Source organism: Pleurodeles waltl, chromosome 10 (assembly GCF_031143425.1).
Source record: "Pleurodeles waltl isolate 20211129_DDA chromosome 10, aPleWal1.hap1.20221129, whole genome shotgun sequence".
In the NCBI taxonomy this organism is placed as follows: domain Eukaryota; kingdom Metazoa; phylum Chordata; class Amphibia; order Caudata; family Salamandridae; genus Pleurodeles; species Pleurodeles waltl.
Window position 1 is genome coordinate 82,139,613 of NC_090449.1, and position 22,300 is coordinate 82,161,912.

General features: G+C 44.4%; 1 protein-coding gene across 1 annotated transcript in view; it reads left to right on the forward strand.

The window, feature by feature from the left end:
* Window positions 1–22,300, forward strand: part of CHTF18 (chromosome transmission fidelity factor 18) — a 330,765-nt gene that overhangs the window by 74,509 nt on the left and 233,956 nt on the right. Inside the window, exons 10-11 of the mRNA XM_069209815.1 lie at window positions 673–796; window positions 3,258–3,412. Coding sequence (XP_069065916.1) covers window positions 673–796; window positions 3,258–3,412 — 279 coding nt within the window. The remainder of the gene's footprint in view (window positions 1–672; window positions 797–3,257; window positions 3,413–22,300) is intronic.

The window sequence follows — 22,300 nt, forward strand, 5'->3', positions numbered from 1 at the left end:
GGTAGTGCTTGCCGGCTGAGTCACAGTGACCTGCTTCAGGACCAATGTGTTAGGGATAAAAAAAAGCCCTAAATTGTTAACGTACACACACCAAGGCATACTCATGTGGGGTGGTTTTTTCGTGACTTATGATTTTCACCCAACTTCTTGTAATATTAGTATTGGTATCAACTAGGGCAACATATATCCCAGGGGAGACAGCGCCTATAGTCACACTTTCGTCAAGGTCTTCCATCTGCCCACATAACTACTACGGTCCTGCTTGGGATCTGAATATTCCACAACAGGACCGTAGTAGTTATGAAGGCAGACATCATTTTGTTATAAAATGTTGGAGTACAATACAAATAGCAGTGTAAAAGTAAGTAACCATGTAACTGTGAATAAATAACGTAGGTGCATTGTAGCAATAACATTTTGCTACTAATTTATTTGTGGTATAGAGCTTTGAAGGTATAAAGAAGATAATTGAAGGATGAACAATGACAGGACTTTTGACACTACTGCCGATTGCAGTAGCGTCAACTTGTAATGCATCTTTCATTGTTTCTAAAAAGAAAATTCACTTTTACCAAACTGAGGTGTTTTCTGGTTGATTCTTGTAAACCAGATATTAAATCCAATGTAATTTCTGACAATACATTTATACGGGCTGTTTTTTTTCATTTTTAGTGACGATCGTAGCCCGGATGTGTTCAAAATCAGAATTGAAGCTGCCACTCAAATGAAGTCTGTGCTGGGAGTGAACGAGAAACCTAACTGCCTGATCATCGATGAAATAGACGGAGCTCAGGCTGTAAGTAAATAATGCTGTTTACAAATGCTTAGCTTGGTGTTCATACTGTGCTCTCATGCATTACCTATTTTTTTCTCAAATTGGTTGTCTTTTTAATATTGAATTCTCTGCATATCGAAAGCATGGCATAAGGAGCAGCAGCACAGTATACAGAGTGAATTTCTATTGTGGTAAGAGCAGCTTATCTATGAGCTACTTTATGTGGAAGAGTTCGAAGAGACCCCTTCGCTCGACTGGACTCCTGCTTGCACATATGCCATGCATTCCCTAAACCAGATCCGGTGGTCAGGTCTTCACCTACAACGACCTGCCGCTACACACGAGATCCTCCGCCTCACTTCTTAAATTCTGCAACAACTGAAAACCTGGCTTTTTAAGTAGTCACTCCAGGCCCTAGGTTTGGCTAGACATCCCACCTGCTCTGCGCCAAGATACCCTCCTGGGTGACAGTGCGCCCTACAAATCTGCATAACATAACAAGAGTAGTGAGAGAGTTACTGAAAAAACTGGGAGAACTAAGTATCTGAAGGAAAGAGGGCGTATGATAAAACTTGGTAACATATTCAGCAGCGACAGCTCAGCCTTTAAGCGGTTCTAGAAGGTTTTAAATGCACCCAGACTTAAACTTCAAACAGCATCTGCAAAATCTGTGTAACGGCATGCCTTCTGTCATTGGAAACATTTTGGGGAGTAAATAAATGGGTTTTCACCTGCTTTTAACTTGGATCAGCAGTCCGACTACTACCTTCATCTGGACCCTTCCCATCAGCAACTTCGCAGGCCCTCTTCCTCTCCACGATTCATGCTTGCACCCTAAGAGTGGAGCCCTTGGTTCTGCTAGCCTTCTTCCTTCTCCCAGATTTCTCCTTGTATTTTTACTTATTTGATTTTATTGACAGTATTTATCTATAAAGTGCTCGTAAGCCTCATAGGGACAGCATACCACTTTTTACCGACTGGAGTTATTTGTCAAGACATTGCAGATGCATATGCGAGTGTAGACATGTTTTATATATATATATATATATATATATATATATATATATATATATATATATATATATATATATATATATATATATATTTATATTCACTTAAAAAACAAAGGTTACAGGGATGTTATAGTTAGGGTCTCAATTTACATGTACAAAAGCGTAGAAATTCAGCATTTATAGTTAGAGTGCTTTCAAGAAACTATAACTCATGCCCTCAGCTAACTACAACTCACTACAACTCACGCCCCCGCCATACACAGTTTTTTCTTCAATAATTTGGAGTAATTTGGGGTAATTAGCAGTGTATGGCAAGGGCCCAAGTTATAGTAACCTGAGGGCGTGAGTTATAGTTACTTGAAAGCACTCTAACTATAATTGCTGAATTTCTGTGTTTTTGTACGAGTAAATTTAGAACCTAACTGTAACATCCCTGTAACCTTTGTTTTTTTCAGTGAATTTCTGTGGTTTTTTAACGCACACATAAAATTTGTATGTGGCAAGCCAATCAGGGCCTTTCTTTTCCCAAGGATCTGAGGAAGATCCGCGAATCCACGGATCAGCCGAAAAAAATGGGCAATTGTTTGCCCATAAGGAGTCCCTAAGGGACCTCCCCTTGTGTCCTATATGTTTTTACACTGTTTTCTTTCCCACTCCCCCAGTCAATGCGAGAAACAAAATGTCAGCTGCAGCTTTTCTGTCCGGTTGCGGCCATCCAATCAGGGCCTTGCTTTACCTCCTAATTTATATATATATACATACATATATATATATATATATATATATACATATATATATATGCTTGGTATTGAAAGTGGAAACAATTATATAGGCAAGGCGGGACATCAGTAGTTCAGGCAGAGCATCAGTTTATACAAGGAGGTCAGGTGAGGGTGAAGTGGGGAAGTTAGAGGATTTGGGTTAGATAAAATAAAACAGCGTTTTAAGTGCACTATTGGGATGGTTTCGGGTGCAGAGAGAGATGATAGTGTAGGGTGGGAACGAAAGAAGAAACAATTTGTTTCCATGACCTTAGCTGCCTTACACAGGGCATCTCCTTTATCATGATTGCTGTGGTGCAGGCACTGGCAGAAAAGGTTAGTTTTCCGCAAACTATTAGACGTTGTTGGTGTGAACAGCTTTTTAAATGATATAGAGCTGAATTTAATGAGTGCCTAAAGGTAGAACAATAGTTTTGCTTGAGTGTGGCGGAAATGTTATCATATTTCCTTTGACTGGTAATGAGGCAGTCAGCTCCACAGAAGGCAACCTTTAGACTGGTTCTTCGTTTGTCGTTTTTGGAACGCTGTCGCTCTGTGGCTTAGTCTGTTAATAACCTCTATGGAGCCTTGGTTCCCCTTCTCTAGGGAATATAATTAACCTGATTTGATTCTGCATCTTGCAACTTTGTGAAGCATCATTATTTTTCTGCATTGTGCTCACCTGTTCTCTCGATTTTCTATCTGTAGGTTGCCATTAACCTCCTGTTAAGTTTGGTAAACCGGAAGGATAGCAAGGAAACGGACGCAGGAGGTGGTGCCACAGCTCCCCCCGCTGGCGGAAAGAAAAAAAAGAAAGATGGGGGGCTTCTGCTCCGACCCATCATCTGCATCTGCAATGACCAGTTAGTTGTTTTCCCTTCATTTTCCTTGATTCAAGGCAAAAGAGGGATTGAGAGACAGGTTGTCAGAGCATGACACATTTTGGGATATTGATCAAATTGCAATCTGCATGCTTTAGCTACTTATTTGTAGATCTCAGTTGCCTAAAACTTTTGTTATGTTACCACATGGACTGTACAAATACAAGCTTCAGCCTTGTTCTCCACAAGTTCATTGGATACAAGAGATAATACAACTGTGACCTAAAAATAGGTTGGGTTAATCTGTCCCCTTGTCTTGAAGTGTAAATGTTGCCCAGGTCATTGATAAGGCCATCTTCATTGTTAATGTTGTACGTACGGTGTAAGCCATTCTTTAAACTTCCTTGTTATATTTTCCTCTTTCCTTTTGCCACACCTTTCCTCTAGCTTGTTTTCCAAAAATTAGAGCTTTATGCAAACTCAGCCATTTTTTTCCAAAGGTGATCACCTGCCATCTTCCATTTTCGCTAAGGCTTGCTAACTGACAAAGAAACAGATATCTGATAGAAACTTGTAGCTGCAGATTCCTTAACTTAGAACACTGATTCTCAACCTTTTGACTTCTGTGGACCCGCACTTTATCATTACTGGAACTCTGGGACCCTCACTGAATCATTATTGGAAACCGGGGACCCCTCACATAGTCATTACTGAAAGTTTGGGGCCTAATCTGTTATTTCTTTTACTAAGCCGTCGCTGACCCCATGAGGAGGCTTTGCGGACCCCCAGGGGTCCTCGGACGACGGGTGGGCACAACGGACTTAGAATATTCTCTAGACATCAGACTGGATCAAGACATTTTCGAGCAGTGCCTCTGCGTGCTGGTAGGTGACATTGATTGGCTCCACATGGGCGCTGTCAGCACCGAATATGACATGCACTGTGCCTACGTAGGTGCCAACCAAGCATGCTGACGTAAAGACTTTTCTCTCGTAGGGGATTTCCATGTATAGTCATAAGCACTGAATAGTTCCGCGTGCCTGCAGGGACCCCGGAGCACTGTTCTGTAATGTAATCTTAAGTATAGATGTTAGCCTTTCTTGAAAAAAGGCCTGTTAAACCACTTAAGAATATCAATGTGCAGCCTAGGTGAAAAGCTACACAGGCCAAATTTTTTTTATTCTTGAGGTTGGAAAGAAAGACAGCTGTAGTATATATACACCTTTAAACACATTTATTCTAGAAATGTAATAAAAAACATATTCTCAAACTTTATTTACACCTCCAAATGAGAATAAAACAATGCAGGGCAGTGTAGCCCATAGGCTGCCATTATACAGGATGTAAATAGAGCTGTGCCTTTAAGAAAGGAAAGTCTTCCTGTATCCCATCATGCACAGCAAAAGGCAGTTGCCTCTGTTCTTTTTTCCGGCTCCTTCTGACAGGACCCTGAAGCATTGAGCTCTACCTTACAAAGCTTTTTTTTTTTACTAAAATTCAATTAAAATCCTTTGGATTTCAATTTCACTTGACGTTTTTTTATCTAGAGTGAACATTTTCTAGCCTTTCCTGTCAAATTCTGACAGAAATTTAAAGTTTTTCTGTCTTTAGAATGCCTTCTCTTTTTGACAAGTGCCCTGGCAGGAAAAAGGACAAAACAGACCCACACCAGGTCTGCATTATTTGCCTACTATCAAGTCACAAACCTGATGCCTGTAACATTTGCAAAACTTTCTCCAGAAGAACTCTTCGCAACAGGGAGAAAATTTGGCTTCAGGCAAGAGAGGACAGGAGAAGAAGAGGGCAATCTGCCACAGAGCGAGGAGAAGGTCAGTCTTCTACCAGGGCTCTCACTGTGTCCTCTGGAGCAGCTGCCAGACCTGCTCACAAACGCCATGACGTCGAGACCGGGAACGGCGCCAACATGCTCGCCGTCGAGGACCGGCTCACTGTCGAAGAAGAGACATCGCTTGACGTCGACAGCCTTATCGCCGTCGAGACGGCGTAGACACTCGCCGTCAAGAAGATCTTGGTCCAGGTCGCCATCGACGCGACGGGGACGATCGACGTCGGTGGACAGTACTCGTCGTCTAAGACGATCGCCGTCATCCCATCGAGAGAGATCACCGTCGAAGGGCTCTCAACGACAAGAGGAGTCAACGCCGAGAGGTACTCGTCGTCATCGGACTTCGACGTCGAGAAGTGTATCGACGTCGAGGAGGCACTCAAAGAGGTCAAGGAGGGTTTATACCACCTCAGAATCCTCGGCTTCTCTCATTCTTCTACCAGCTGCACCTCAGCAGTCTCCTCAGCCGTCACCCCTACCACAGACACCTCTGGCACCTACAGCTCCTCCGCCGGTTCCTCCTTGAGAGTCCGCTCCAGTGACTCCAGCGGAATCCACAAGATATTCCTGACACTCTTCGAGACGCTCTTCTTCCTCTTGACACCATCGTCGACGTGAATCGGTTCAAAGATCTCCTCGTTCCCACCACAGGCATTCCTCCTCATCCACAAGGGATTACTCTCCGACTTTATCTGACTCACCGTCTCCGAGAGTTTCTCCCATAGACGACGTGAACACCTTCCAAGAGGTCTTAGTTCGCGGTGCTACCAAATTAAACATCCCGCTGGCAGTACCCGCTCCAACAACCTCTGTTATTTTCGAGACATTACACCAGCTGGTCCCAGGGCTACTTAAACCGGCAATGGACATATTTTTAACACTGTCACAGCTAAAACTGCTCCTTCCAGGCTTATAAAGAAATATCGTCCTCCGGAGCAGGACCCTTTATTTCTGAGGTCGGATCCGGTGCCTGACTCAGTGGTTATAGTGGCTGCTAAAAAGTTGCATTCTACATCTCCGTCTTCCTCCTCACCCCCGGATAAGGAGAGTAGAAAGATTGATGCCGGAGGACGCAAAGTATGCTCTACCTCAGCCATCACGATGAAAGCAGCCAGTGCTACTGCACTGTTAGGCGGGTTCGATCGTGCCCTTTGGGACTCTGTGCTGCAATTTGCGGAACATCTCCCTAAAGAGAAAAAAAGCGGATTTTCTGGAGATCGTTAGTGAAGGTGCCATGGTCTCCAATCAAGTGATCAGCGCCGCTGCCGACTCTTCGGTGCTATCCGCCCATAATTATGCTCATGGAGTGTCCTTAAGAAGACACGCCTGGCTACGCCTGACGTCACTTAAACCAGAGGCGCAACAGAGAATTCAAAATTTTCCCTTTTCAGGTTCCACTTTGTTTGGCTCTCATGCTGACGATGAGATGTTGAGAATGAAAACTGAACTAGACACTCTGAAAGCGGTGGGCATCGAGAGACCAAGAGAGCAACGGAAAACATTCCGTCCCTTCCACCGTAGACTCTTTACTCAGAGATATCAAACGCCACAGTGGATGTCTTCAAGACCCCAGCAACAGCATCAGAGAACCTTCTCGACCAAACGAACGCCAACAAGGGGTCGCTCTACACCGCAAACTCAGACAGCTCGTCAGGCACCAGCGTCTAAGCCCTGAATCATCGCTTCCCCCCCCCCCTCCTCCGTTACCCACTCCGGTAGGGGGAAGTATCTCAAATCATCTGGACGAGTGGCAACGCATTACATCAGACGCCTGGGTGTTGAATATTGTGCGGAATGGCTACTCTCTCAGGTTCATCAGCCCCCGCCGTCTATTCCACCCAAACCAGTGAGTCACCACCTCGACGCTCTCCAATCAGAAGTAACAACCCTATTACAAAAGAGAGCAATAGAACCTGTTCCGATCAATCAGCACGGAAAGGGAATCTACTCAAGGTATTTTTTGGTACCAAAGAAAGACAAACAAGAGTTTCGTCCCATTCTAGATCTAAGGCTAGCAAACAAATGGATTTGCAGAGAGAAATTCAGGATGCTATCCTTACACCAAATCTACCCCCAACTTCGTCAGGGCGACTGGCTCTGCGCAATAGATCTCTGCGACGCTTACTTTCACATTCCGGTGATCGAGAAGCATCGAAAGTTTCTAAGGTTTGTCGTCGGAAAAAGTCAATACCAATTTACGGTACTGCCTTTCGGCCTCAAATCAGCACCTTGAACTTTTTCCAAATGCATGGCGGTGGTGGCAGCCCATTTGAGGAAACATCGAATATTCGTCTACCCCTAGCTAGACGATTGGCTCATAAAAGCTTCCACGTATCTAGAGGCTCAACAGCATTTCAACTGGACTCACCAGCTTCTCCAGAGTCTGGGCCTTCAGGTCAATCTCTCCAAATCCACAGCAACACCTGTTCAGAGGCTGCATTACTTAGGTGCCATCATAGATACCAAGCAAGGAAAGGTGTTTCCTTCGGAGGAAGGCCGATTATCAATCCTCCAAAAGTGCCAGCAGCTCGAGAAAACACCTCAGACCACTGCAAGAGCAATATCCTCTCTCCTGGGCTCGATGGCGTCTTGCATCTACCTCATTCCCAATGCTCGCCTCCATATGAGACCCTTACAGGAATGTCTGGAGGATCAATGGTGTCAACTAGTGGACGATTGGGAGAACAGCGTCCTTCTCTCTCCCCACGCCATACAATCCCTCAAGTGGTGGTGTTCGCCGAACAGTCTTCTGGAGGGGATTCCATTCCAACAACAGCCTCCAACTCAAACCATTGTCACAGACGCATCGCTGCTCGGATGGGGAGCGCATATGGATCACCTTCGAGTCCAAGGCACATGGTCACAGAGAGAGCGACTGTATCACATCAACCTTTTGGAGCTTCGCACAGTCCATCTTGCACTCAAGGCCTTCCTCCCATCACTGAAGACGAAAACTCTGCTTCTCCAGACGGACAACATGGCCACCATGTATTATTTAAACAAACAAGGAGGCACCAGATCCAAGACTCTATTGACAGAGGCTCAAACAATCTACCACTGGCTTCTAGCCAGGAACCTCTCGCTAGTGGCAACTCACCTTCCGGGCATACAGAATGTTCAAGCGGATGCCCTCAGCCAAGCAATGGACGAAAACCACAAATGGGTTTTGCACGATGACGTCGTCCGTTCCATTTTTGCCATGTGGGGTACCCCCTCTATAGACCTATTCGCAACCCCAGAAAACAAAAAATGCCAAAACTTCGCCTTCAGATACTAGCATCCAGGAACGCTGGGGAATGCCCTGTGGATAAACTGGTCAGGAGCATTTTTTTACGCCTTTCCACCGCTTCCCCTGATACCAGCAGTCCTCCTGAAGCTGTCCAATGCTCACACCAAGATGATTCTCATTGCCCCAGAATGGCCACGCCAGTGGTGGTTTCCAGACCTCCTTCACCGGTCACTCAAACCACACATCAGGCTACCTTGTCGCCCAGACCTTCTCACGAAGTTCCGAGGCCAGATAACTCATCCCAACCTCTCATCGTTGAATTTGGCAGCATGGCTCCTGAGTTAGTACAATATGGTCACCTGAACCTACCTGATGACTGCATGGACATTCTAAGGGAGGCAAAGCGCCCCTCCACAAGAACAGCTTATGCCTGCAAATGGAAAAGGTTCTGCGCGTGGTGCTTGGACAATAATGTCGACCCAATATCCTGCGGAGAGGAGACTATTCTGCCATACTTATTAAGTTTGGCGAAGTCTGGATTGCAATTGTCATCAATAAAAGTACACCTGGCGGCTCTAACGGCATAGAGAAAGAGCCCTTCCCAATCCTCTTTCTTTAGGATTCCAATCATAAAAGACTTTCTGGAGGGTTTGAAAAAGGTCTTTCCTCCCATTAGAAGGCCATCTCCTCCATGGGAACTGAATATTGTCCTTTCGCGTCTGATGCTACATCCTTTTGAACCAATACATAAAGCATCACTCCAACATCTTACGTGGAATCTGCTTTTCTGGTCGCAATCACATCAGCTCGTAGGGTCAGTGAGATCCAGCCTCTTTGCGCTCAAGAACCTTATATGGTTTTTCATTCTTCGAAAGTAGTTATGAGGACACATCCAAAATTTTTACCAAAAGTCGTTTCAGACTTCCATGTGAATCAAACCATTTCATTACCAACTTTCTTCGCAAATCCATCTACCCCTGCTGAGAGAACCCTACATTCTCTCGACGTAAAGAGGGTTTTAAAGTTTTACTTGGACAGAACACAATGCTCGCGCAAATCACAGCAGCTGTTTATTAACTATGGCCCAGTTAGAACAGGTTTAGCCACTTCCAAACAATCCTTATCCAGGTGGATTGTCTCATGGATCGTATTCTGTTATCAGTTATAAATAAATCTCTCCATGGCAGGCCAAAAGCCCATTCCACTAGAGGGAAGGCAGCGACTGCTGCCTTGATGAGAAATATTCCTTTGACAGAAATATGCAAAGTGGCTACCTGGAAATCTGTCCATACATTTACTAAGCATTACTGCCTTGATTCAGATGCTAGGGCATATGCGCAGGTCGGACAGGCCTCTCTCAAGAATTTATTTGCATAATTTATGGTTTCTGTATTGTTCTGTCTACTCCACCGCGGTTATGGGGATGGGCTTGCTAATCTATTCAGTGCTTATGACTGTACATGGAAATCACCTACGAGAGAAGGAATGGTTTCTTACCTGTAACTCCAGTTCTCTCGTAGGGGTATTTCCATGATAGTCATAAGCAACCCTCCCTCCTCCCCGGTGGAGTTGACATAAGAAAATTTGCAATAATGATAACGATGTTGTTAATACAAAGAATGTTCATGTTTCTTCATGGCATGTTATAGCCTACAAAAAAGAACTGAGGCAACTGCCTTTTGCTGTGCATGATGGGATACAGGAAGACTTTCCTTTCTTAAAGGCACAGCTCTATTTACATCCTTTATAATGGCACCTATGGGCTACACTGCCCTGCATTGTTTTATTCTCATTTGGAGGTGTAAATAAAGTTTGAGAATATGTTTTTTATTACATTTCTAGAATAAATGTGTTTAAAGGTGTATATATATACAGCTGTCTTTCTTTCCAACCTCAAGAATAAAAATTTTTTGGCCTGTGTAGCTTTTCACCCAGGCTGCACATTGATATTCTTAAGTGGTTTAACAGGCCTTTTTTCAAGAAAGGCTAACATCTACACTTAAGAATACATTACAGAACAGTGCTCCGGGATCCTGGCAGGCTCGCGGAACTATTCAGTGCTTATGACTATCATGGAAATACCCCTACGAGAGAACTGGAGTTACAGGTAAGAAACCATTCCTTCTTTCCCTCTATCAGTGCACATCCGGAGAGAACTACCTCAGTCCACTTTTTGGGCTACTTTTTCGATGTTTTGTTGACTGTTTTTGAACGTTTCGCTCCCAGTGTGTATAGGGATATCCCCTAAAAACCTGTGCAGTTTAAACCCTCTGGTTCCCGTCACATACTGTGACAGACCCCACTTGGTTTTTCTCTGGTGCCTGGAGCCACGTCACAACTCCAGGACTTACCCAAACTGCTGCACTATGAACCCACTGGTTGTTTAGGAGCATTCTTTGAAGCTCCTGGTCAAACAACGCCAGTTGACTCTGATGCTTCAGGTCCTGGTTGTGGAGCCATTCCTGGCACTTGTTATCTCGCTCAAAGTCATCAGAGAAGTTGCACAAAATATGTAAGACGTTGAAGCAGTCTTCGACTTTGCTGGTCCAAGTCTTCAAACAAGGTTTTAGGTCCTGCTCACATGCATCAGCCATGCAGCCTGAGTCTACTCTGCGGTTCATGGAATTTCCTGGAGTCTGAGCGAACCAAGCACAATTAAAATAATTTTATGAGGAAATGCACCTCATATTTGGATGGGCCAACCCCTCGGGAGAGTTTTCGGTTTGGCAGGTGTCCCCCCTGGATACCTTGTGGTGGATCTGGCTTGATTGCTGGTTGGGCCCATTACATCCGTTCCTGGATCCGAATCTCCTCTGGTCATGAAACCATGACCTTCCCTAGAGCCGGTTCCAGTGGTGTTGTTTGGGAACTGGTGGATGCCAGTGGTTTACACACCTCTCCAGACACTGGCTTGAATTCTCCACCTAGTGCGGCTATGGAGGAAAATGCTTCCTTTGCCATGGTGCTTGCATCTTCCCCTCAGGTCTTTACGAAGGTCTCGCCAGTGGTTATGACCCACCTTCACAGGTCAGGGATACACTTACTCCCCTGCCTCTTGTAGCTGAATGCAGGCTTTTCTCCGCTATTATTGGACCACCTACAGAGCACCATGTCATTACTATACAACCAGTGTTATTCTCAGTCACAGAGTCTAAATCCCACCTTCAACATACCAAAAGGTTGCCCTTCATTGAGGCCATCTTGGACACACAAGCTCTGGATGCCTTTCCACCCCTGTATCAAGTCTTGGACAGTCAGGTTTGTTTCTTAGTGTTTTTATGAAATGTGCTGTTCTAGTCTTGATAGTTTTGAGGTTGCTAGACCTGTTCTCTTCCTACTCGTGCCCCACGATCAGTGACACATACAGGACCTTCAGGGGAACCTTTGTCTGCAGTGGGTCAAGCATTGGTGGTAATCAGACAAGATCCAAATCTCTGAGGAGGCTTCTCTGGACTTGCAGTGGAGGATGACAAAAGGTAACCTGATGTGCGGCAGGCCGTTCTGACTTCACCCTCTGTCCCTAAGGTGGTGACTGATGCATTGTGCATCAGCTATGGGGATGTCACCTGAACAAAGTAGAGAGTGTAGCCTATGATACTCCTTGGGGCGCACCACTACATAAACTTGCTGAAGCTGAATGCAATTCAATTAGTCTGTCCCGCCCATCTGTCAGTCAGAGGAAGACCAGTACAGAGGTTCATGGTCAAGAGCAAGAGGGCCAGGTGGGTACTGCAACAAGCAGCGTGGTGTGTGCTTACGCCTCCTCTGTCTTGAGGCTTTAAGACTGCGGAATTGGTTGGAGCTCAATGTTATTTCACTAACACTAATCACCAAGCGAGCTCCCTCAGCACCATGGCAAATGAGCTCAGCAGGCATCATCTTGGTCATGAAATCCTTGGCCAATGTGATGCACCTTTGGTGGACTTTTTCATCTCTCCCAAAAATACTCTGTTTCCAGCGTTTCGCTTTCTAGAGTTTCTGTGTAGTTGGACTGTGGGGGGCGGGGTATTCTTTTGGTGGAATTTGGGTTCCTTTATGCATTTTCACACCTGCTTACAACCCTGCAAGTTCTGATGAGTCAGGACCGAGCATGAGTCATTTTGGTGCCCACAGGTTAGACTCAAAGCCATGGTGCAGATCTGGCCTGAAACACCCATCTTCTGCTCATGAGCATTTGCCCTCAACTTCTGCTTCCCCTTAAGAAGGATCTTCTGTCCTAGCAACAGGGTAAGGTACTCCATATGCACCTTTACAGTCTACACCTTCATGCGGGGACTGAGCAGAACTGGCAAGGTGGCGTTGATCTTCCAACAGAAGTGGGTGGCATCATTCTGGTTCCACCAAGCCTCTATATTCAGGCATTGAGACTCAGTTTGCCACCTGAGGCTAGGAGAAGAAAGTTAACGCCTTGCAGATGACACTGCCTGATGTTACTTTCTTTGTGTTTTTTGTTGCCAACCAGCGGTTTCAGCCTTTGCTTGTTTGCCTGATCAGCCTTTTCTAGTCAAATTGCACATTGTGATGTGGCTTCAAACACGTCTTTCTCACAGGTTTCTGCCTAGTCCCTTCATTATGCCACAGTGGAACCTCAATCTGGGGTTGACCTTCCTGATTTGTGCGTATTTTGAGCCACTTCATAGGTGCACGCTGCAGCTTCTTGCCTTGAATGCTGTACTTCTTATTTAAATGGGCTACTGCTTGTCCCAGCAATGAGCTTTCAGCCCTTATCTGTCCAAGCTCCATATATGACCTCTTTCCTGACAAACTGTTCTTAGGGCACATGCATAATTTCTTTGGAAAATAGTTACACCCTTCCCTCTGGGGCAGCCCATTACACTTTCCATGTTCTTCTCTCAGTCAGCACCGTTTAAAAAGGTGGAGAGGTTACACTGGTTGGACCCAGGCCATGCCAGTAATTTCTACGTTGACAGGATGAAGGAGTAATACATTATGGATCAACGGTTTCTTGGCTTGGTGCAAAATGGTAAAAAAAAGATCCAGAAGCAAACCTTATGCCGATTGATTGTCACCTGCTCCAAAATGGTCTTATGCTTTGGCCATACAAGAACTCCTCAGAGTCTTAGGGCCTGCTCCACTAGAGCAAGTGCCTCATTTATGGCTCTAGGTCAGGGTGCTCCTGTTATGAACACCTGCTAAGCTGCTACTTGGCTTTCATTTATACTTTCACCAGGCACCACTGTATTGATTATCAAGTTCGCAGGTAGAATCATGTTGTCACTTTAGTCTTGCAGGACTTCACTGTGTACGTCCACTCCTCAGACTCACCTCCAAGTGGGGCAAGGCAGGGTGCTGAAGACAACAAGGGTCCTTTAAAGTAAGATACTATGGGGTTTCCTACTGGAGCTTTCCATTTTGGCACCAAAAGCTCCAAGTGGGCAGAACTGGATTTCGGAGTCTCTTTCCTGCTTGAATGATTTTGCCAGGTCACCCTAGTCTCAAGTTTAATGCCAAGTCTCTCTCTTGGTTCTCAGAAATCTTCAACTGGGCAGGACAGGAGGTTGTAGCATACAAGGACTCCTCATGTTTGGACATTTCTTTTGGATAGCCCTGTTGTAGCCTCGAACATTGTTGGAAAAAGTTCACAGCTGGACAAACCAGCAGTTTTTAGCCATTTGGGTCACGTATTTCATGAGGAGCTTTGGTACCTTGCCTCAGTCCTCAGGAGCAAAAGGAAAAATATGACAGCATTTCGTTTTTTAGAGATGCTGTAAAAATCTCTTCCTGGTCTCCCCTACAGAGACCAAATTTGTAGGGAAGGCTCGTATGGTACAGGTAACTCTTGTGCAAGGGGACCTATAGGGTCTATTGTTGTCCACTCTCAATGGGGTATCTGGTTCTTTCACACAGGTTCAGAGTACTCCTTCAGCCCTTTGTGTCCCTGAGGCAGTACAGAAGGTCACATCTAGGCCCGGGCTCCAGTGAAGAGAAGGATACTTCCCATTCATCTTCACAGAGGGGAGACTTCTGATTCTTCATTCTGTTTAGGAGTGGTCTGGTAAGCTAGGAGTGGGGTGCCAATGCCCTTGTCAGAAGGCCACTGCAACTTGTATCACCCATTGCCCCTGTCAGCGCTACAAATGACAGTCCCAACACAACTACTAAACATCACACTCCTACAAGTGTGATAATTCAAATCATTCCAGGCCCCCAAAGCTAAAAGAATGGCATGGCTGCAGGTACGTTTCATTTTTAATATATGTTGAATTATTAAACAACTATTGTTGTTCTCATCTCTAAATTAGACAAACAGTGCCACCATGTGATAGACTGTCAAAAGTGCCAGTGTCGGCAGTTAAAGGCCACCCTGTTCCTACAGAATGTCTACCAACAGCCATCTCACCTTTGTAGCATTTCCTGTCTTGCTTGATAATAAGTTGTACAAGCATCCTTTGCCCAAGGTGGTACCAGTCAGGAGTCATTCTTCAGAGCTCCTAGTCTCCTCCGAGGTCCTGCCCTTTGAAGGACACCACCACCTTTATGTGATCTGGTTTCTCCTCAACTTGCAGCAGAGATGAATGTGTCAGAGGGCTTCTTGCCACACTTATTAACTATGTCAAAAGCCAGGCATTTGTCAGTGTCTTTAGGCCATCTGTTCCTGTCCAACCCAAGTATTAGTCCCCGGTAAGTGACTAGTAATTACACCTCTGCATCCATACTGTTATCTTAAGCAGGCCTATAGTCTCACAAGCAGAGAAGCTTTTCACACCACACCAAGGCTAAATCAGTTTTTGGTTGAAGCCTAGCAAAACTGTGTTAATTACTGCTGGGACTTTCAGCCAGCAAAAACTATGCTACCTTTCCGATTTACATCCACCATTGAACTAGATGATTGATCAGTTATAAAGGGGTACTTTAAAAAACATTTCTGGCATTTGTCTGGCCAAAAGTATAAAATTAAAATAATTATATTTACCGTTAGGCCTCTCCATAGGAAAAGTCACTTTACCTATACAGCGAAAGCAGGATTTTGCAGGTGCTTTCTTAAGGGATATAACGTTCTTTAATATTTAGATGATCTCACTTTTATACATTGAGGACTTGATGTACAAATATTCCATTTGCAAAAAGTGGTTGCAAATTATACACTAACTTTTTGAAAATGTAAATGAATTATGCTAACACACTTAGGTACTAATTGATCAGTGTCAGACCTGGCCCCCTCTACAGGGTCAAACCAGTTTTTTGTCTCCCTCTGCTGAACCTCTGTTATCTTGGCTTTTAGGAGTCTGTACACTTTACTCCTGCCATCCAGTGGTAAAGTGTGTGTGCTCTCCCTTGAAAATGTGGTAAAATTGGCCTACATCTGATTGGAGTTTTTCATTTGCTCGTATGGGCCTAGGATATGATACTACATTTTACCATTGTACTCAGCCTTTCTGAGCTTCAGAGGGTATTCTCAGGGCTATACCCACCCCTTCCTGACTTCTAAAGGCAGCCTGTCCTGCACTGACAAATGCAGCTTACACCTAGGCCTGCCTGATTTGTGTTACCTAGAGAATTTAAAGCCAAATTCAGAAAAGGGGGGAGGTCAGAGAAAGGGGACATCCCTCACACTCAGGCTGGAACTGGTTATAAAAATTGCACCTTCAGAACCTTCCTCTCGTAAGAAGACTCCTGGACCACTGGAAGATTCATAGAAGGTCTGCCCTGCTGTCTGAAGAAGGAAGACTGGACCTGCTTGCCTTGAACCCAGGCTCCCCATATGTGACTCAAATAGGAAGTTGGCTGACCGCCTGCTTGGGCTACAGGGACACAGCAAGCTTCCAGAGGCCTCACTGTAACTGCCCAACTGACCAGCACACCTGTACCTGCCTGAGACCCTGCTGACCTCTGCTGGAGTGAGTCCAGATCCTCAAGAGGTGCCCCCCCAGATCCTGGAGCTTTGGCTGGCAAAAGAGGGTACTCCTGAATTTCAGATGAAATTCCAGTAGTTTTGGTCTCCCTGTGGCTGCAAAGCTGACTATTTGCACTGAACGATTGCCCGCATCACCAGTCAAATTGAATTTCCAGGGATGACTGCTCTTAATCACAGCAGTGACAGCCTTCAGTGCAAAGCTGAAGTGACAGCCGGTTCCTTGCGCTTCATCAGTGGCCATCTGGGATGTCCAACTTTCTTCTCGTGCAGACAACTACCTCCCTGCTGCCCCTGACCAGCGCAAACCTCCACCTGCAGCTCCTCGTGTGACCTTGGACATGAGAAGGTAAACTTCAGGGGGAATAACCTGGTCCCTGTGCCCGACCCGTGATCCATCTCGGTCGGCCTGTGATGCATCGCGGTCGGTCTCAACTTGTGACTTTACCCTGTTCCAGCATGAGCAGATAACTGCAAGTGGTGCCTTTTGCTTCTTGGTGCTATTTTCACCTACAAAAATAGAATTCATAAGACTGGTTAAACTGATTGGATTTTTGTTATTTGGGTGCATTTTATTTATTAAAGTAAAATTCTACCTAAATTAGTTTGGTATTTTTCTTGGGTTTTCACTTAATCACTGTTTGAGAGATGCATGAATACATTACAGATTGCCTCTAAGATAAGCCTGTCTGCTTTTGTGTCAAACTACCAGAGGGTTAAGCAGCAGGACTTTTGTGGTTAAGGACTGTGTTTGTTATTTGAGTGAGGCTTTCATCCTACTCAACTAATAACCCATTTTCTTATCAGCCCATAAAATTCTGAATCATAGTCCTAGTGTGTCGCAGTCGGAGATACCTCATCAATATTCATGAGCTAGGGTGTATATTGCAACTCAGTACATTTGGATGCCATCACAGGGATGGTAACGTGTGTGGTCATGTTTTTTTTTTAATGTAGCCTCTTTGCTTTAAGGGAAAAGAGGCTGCTATAAAAAATAAAATAAAAAATGACGGGCGTGGTTTGTTGGAAAATTGGCAGTGGTCCCCTACACTTTTTTGTTTGTTTTTTAAATATTCATAAAGGTGAAGGTGTCCCAAAGGCCCCTCTTCCCATTTGCGACTGGGTTAACACTCCATCGTGGTGTTGGTAAAATGTCAGTGTTACATAGAATACACAGGAAGTAAAGCTGGAAACCGTAGCAAAGCTTGTGTGTTTCGGGAAAATGGTTGATCTCACTGATTCCATTCCCTGAACTGCTCACAAAGTGCTGTTTAGCTGACTAGTACTTATTCTTCTAGGTTTAGTAGCTAGATTAACTCTGTATTATGACGTATTTCAGGGTAGGAAATACTTAGCTATGTTGCAACGTTAGCATTGTAATCACTGTTCCTGGGTTAGGTATCTTGTTCCTTTGGAGATAGTTAAGTGATTAACTCATTCAGACCCTTATCCTCTTGGATTACATGAGCTGCATTTTCCCTGTCCCTTCACTGCCTCTTCTTGTCTCTAATGCTTTCCCGGTATCCAGTTCTCTATCCCTGTTCTAACAGGGCTTTAAAGCTGCCCGAGGGTGTTGACTAGTTGTGTTGGTGGTGTGTAGCGCATGCGATAGTGTGACTTGCTGTACATAAGCTGAACCTCCTTGTTAGGTATTTGCTGCCTAGAAGGTCCTCAGCTCTGCCCTTCATTGTCTTGGGTCTGTCAAGGCCCCTTCACTCTCCTTGGGTTTGTCCTGGGATCCCTGCTACGTGTGGAGCCTCAGCTGAGTTTGGTTGTTGATGTAAATAATGACCCTGAATCTTAAACATTGTACAACAACCTAGAGACCCGGTGTCCAGAGATTTCTCAGCGAGAAAATGACTGCATTATTATAACAAAACTTGGGTCCTTCATAGTGAAAAAGCATTTTTATATTTCTTGAAATGCTGATGATTACCAGGCATTTGGAATTAATGTATGTACTGTATGTTTTTCTGAATATTTACAGTGGAGTACCTTTCTTCGCATCATTCAAACATATGGTAAATACTGAGACTTCCAACGGGAGGATGACTTATTCTTCTAGACAAGTGAGGGCATTTGCCCCCTCTCCCCACTTTGTAGTGGTTAGTCTTGAATTAATGGACTATTCACGTCATTTCACGTAAGGGTTGTTCGGACGTGTGCACTGCAACAAAGACATGGAGTCCAATAAGTTCTGTATGAACAACATTATTACTACAATGACCTCATAAGACTTTTCATTTAATTGAACAGATTTTTAAATGTAAAAAATGATTGGACCTTTGGAACAACCATCACCTGTATGGAACATACATTTTCCATACAGGTGATGGGTTTGTATGACTTTGAAATGTGTATCAGTGTGGTTCCTTAATAGGATGAAAGGATGAGATTAAAGGTCTGCAGTCTTGTGAAGTCTGTATTCAGAAGAGGTCTTTTTTATTATTATTTTCATGTATTGCTTCCAGTTTTCATATTTTCCGAGGGGTTATGCATGACAAAATATTTTAACATACATAATAAGTCTTTATTTGGCCAGATGCTGACCATGAAAGAAAAGTAAAAATAATTTAAAACTCACAATTTCATAATAAAATTATTCATGGCAGAATCAGCTATAATTCATAAACACAATAACAGCATTAATCCTCACAGCCGTATTTACATAGAGTCCAGCAATTATACTGAACACACATACATGATGAATATACAAATATTAAGCTAAAAATTCACAAGGTTGATCAATAAACCTAGTATTTCAAAAGGGCACCTACAATTGTCTTGAACATAATCTATAAATAAACAACTTTAAAAAGGCCATATCCCATACTACCCTTCCGTGGACTTTCTGCATTTCACAGCAGCTCAGAGGAAGGAGTTTACTCTCTGGCATATTTCATGGCTGTTCAACAATTGTAAATGGGATAACGCTTCTATACATTTGCGGTGCCCTAGCTTGTTTAGCAAAGGTTTAAAGAAAATGCTAAACTGAAGGTTACAAAATGTACAGAAGAACATACAATGTAATAATGACTGCTCTCGCTGGCTGTCGCAAGGGCAAGGCAGGACTAGGCCTCCAGACGGGCTACTATAGCCCCAGAAGCACAGTAGCCTCCATATTGTGCCAGCTCTGAAACTAAGCAAAAGAGACCTCTCTGAAACTAAGCAAAAGAGACCTCTCTGAAACTAAGCAAAAGAGACCTCTCTGAAACTAAGCAAAAGAGACCTCTCTGAAACTAAGCAAAAGAGACTTCTCTGAAACTAAGCAAAAGAGACTGCTCCCAATTCATAAGGGGAACAGACATGTACAAAGCGGGTTCACAAGTTCCAAATGATATATACAAATGTTAAACTGACTCTTTGCATAGTTCAGAGTTCATCCTTTTCACGGTGAGGTTCTCAAGGAAACTGTGCTTTCAGCTTTTTTTTAATTTTTTTTTATAGCCGCTGGGGACGTAAATAGTTCCTTCAACCCCAAAGAACAAAAAGTTGTAGAGATGTAGTTTATCCAGAGGTTAGATCGGCCCGTGTATAAGCCGAGACGGTCCATTGTTATATCCCTACAAGAGGTGGCGCAGGATTTGACCACACACTAACCCACAGAAGTAATGAGGCCAGGCTAACCTTATCCGTAATATGTCTTAAGTTAAGCTCTGAATACATAATGAAGCTTGAACTGTACAAAGGTGCCTGCAGCAAACTTTGACAACTTGATTTTCTTCAGTATGAAGGGGCAGAATATAAAAAAAAAAAAAAAATCCCATCGCTGTACGTGGCAGCGGGGACTCGCTGTGCATTATGAATATTCAAGAGGGGGGAGAGTAGAACCCCTCCTCTAGGGTGATTCTTCATTCAAACGAGGCTGCCAAGAACCCTTATATGGGGAAGCGCGAACAGCCAGAGTAGGAGGCGGCGGCCAGCAGACCAGGGGCAGGAGCCCTTTAAATTGGATCTTGCGCTCCCGCCCTGCGGGAAGCGCGAACAGCCAGAGGAGGAGGAGGCGGCGGCCAGCAGACCAGGGGCAGGAGCCCTTTAAATTTGATCTTGCACTCCCGCCCTGCGGGACGTGCCCAGGCATAGCCCGGGCCAAGGGCGGACCCGTCCTGCGCCCGTCAGCGCCTGGCAGAGGCTGGGCTGGGCCACCCCCCTGACATTTCTACTGCAAACACTGGTTTGGGCATCCAAGCCTTAACAGATACTTTTGCTTATCCTTCTTTTCTGACTTTTTGAAGTAGTGCTTTAATTTTGCCTCTGACTTCGTAAAACAGCCCCTCAGCACCTCAGGAGGTTACTTTTTCTTTTTGCCTCATTTCTGCTATAGACATCGCATTCTCTTCTACTCATCTTCACTACTTCTATCAGTGAGGAACACTGTATTTTCAGTATAATTATTTTTCTTTTTGGAAGGGTCAAATAATTAGTGAGAATGGGTAAAAGGAAGCAATCCAGTTTAAAAGACACTACCTCCCAGAAAGATCACTCAACAATATAAAAAATTATTTCAGGAGCTATGGGGGCAATTGACAAACAAATTATTAAAGTTGAGGAAAGGATTCTAACTCAATCTTCGGACTTTCCACATTTCCCCTCTCAACCAAATTCGACTAATTTACCGGTAACTGGACCTCAAATTAGAGGCAAGAATGGATGCATACAGTCCCCTAGAGACTATTAACACTCTGGAACAACTAGTCAGGCCCCTTTTTGACCAAATGATTAAACGTTTAACACGATTGGAGGAAAACGTGGAGACAATGTTTAATCTAATGAAGGCTCAGTTTGCAAGTGTAAGTGTAACAGCCGTCCCTACCCAACATTGCGGCGAACCAGGTCCAAACAGTAACCCCTTACCAGTGCATAAACAGCCACCACATATGCATCAGCCCATCCATAGACATGTAGATTTATCCCCTCCACTAGTTAGTACCAGCAGTTCCCCACTTCAAAAAGCACGGCCAAATAGAGGGGAAACATTGACCAGCCTGAAACTTTCCCGAGATCCTTTTTTAACTTCAAGAGATACATTAGATCTGCCACCAGCGGCAACTTATTATGTGGTAGTCCTGGCAAATGTCCCCACTCTTTCTGGGGACCACGGGGAATCATGGACAGCGCTGAGGAATAAGTCCTTGAATTGGATTGGAACCCAAATGAAATCTGGCATGACAGGAGTTCTCTTTGAGGATATTAAAATGATTAGGAGGGTAAGATAGGTGGGAAAGAATCAGAAGTTATTTAGGGGTGACTGTGTGGTACTCTCTTTTAAATCTCCGAAACTGGTCGAAGACATTTTGAGCCACCTAAATCCGCAGCAGATTACGGACTATGGCACCATATTGTTGCCTCTGGGCTTCTTTTATACGCACAACACTGACCAGGTCCGCCTTGGTCCTAATTTTGACAAACAAATAACCAGGTCGGAAAGATATTATTCGATTCCAACCAAAAATAGATTTCATGCCCTCTCTCTGGAAGGTGTTGATTGACTATCATCTGATCAGGATATGGGTGGGCCTACTACTACTAGGCTAATCCCAGTCTCCGATCCACTAAAGAGTGGGCTTGGTTTGGTGGGGAGCAATGAAGTTGGTCAGACAGAGATGGATGTTGAATTGTGTCAACTTGCTCATAATGTAGTGCCAATAAGTGGATTCTCCATCCAGTCAAAAGACACAGTAACTAATCAGCCTCTGGTGGAGAGCAATGAAGTTGGACAGATGGAGATGGATGTCGAATCGAGTCAACTTGCTTTTAACGTAGTGCCAATAAGTGGATTCTCCATCCAGTCAAAAGACATAGGGGGTTATTACAACTTTGGAGGAGGTGTTAATCTGTCCCAAAAGTGACAGTAAAGTGACGGATATACCACCAGCCGTATTACGAGTCCATTATATCCTATGGAACTCGTAATACGGCTGGTGGTATATCCGTCACATTTGGGACGGATTAATACCTCCTCCAAAGTTGTAATAACCCCCA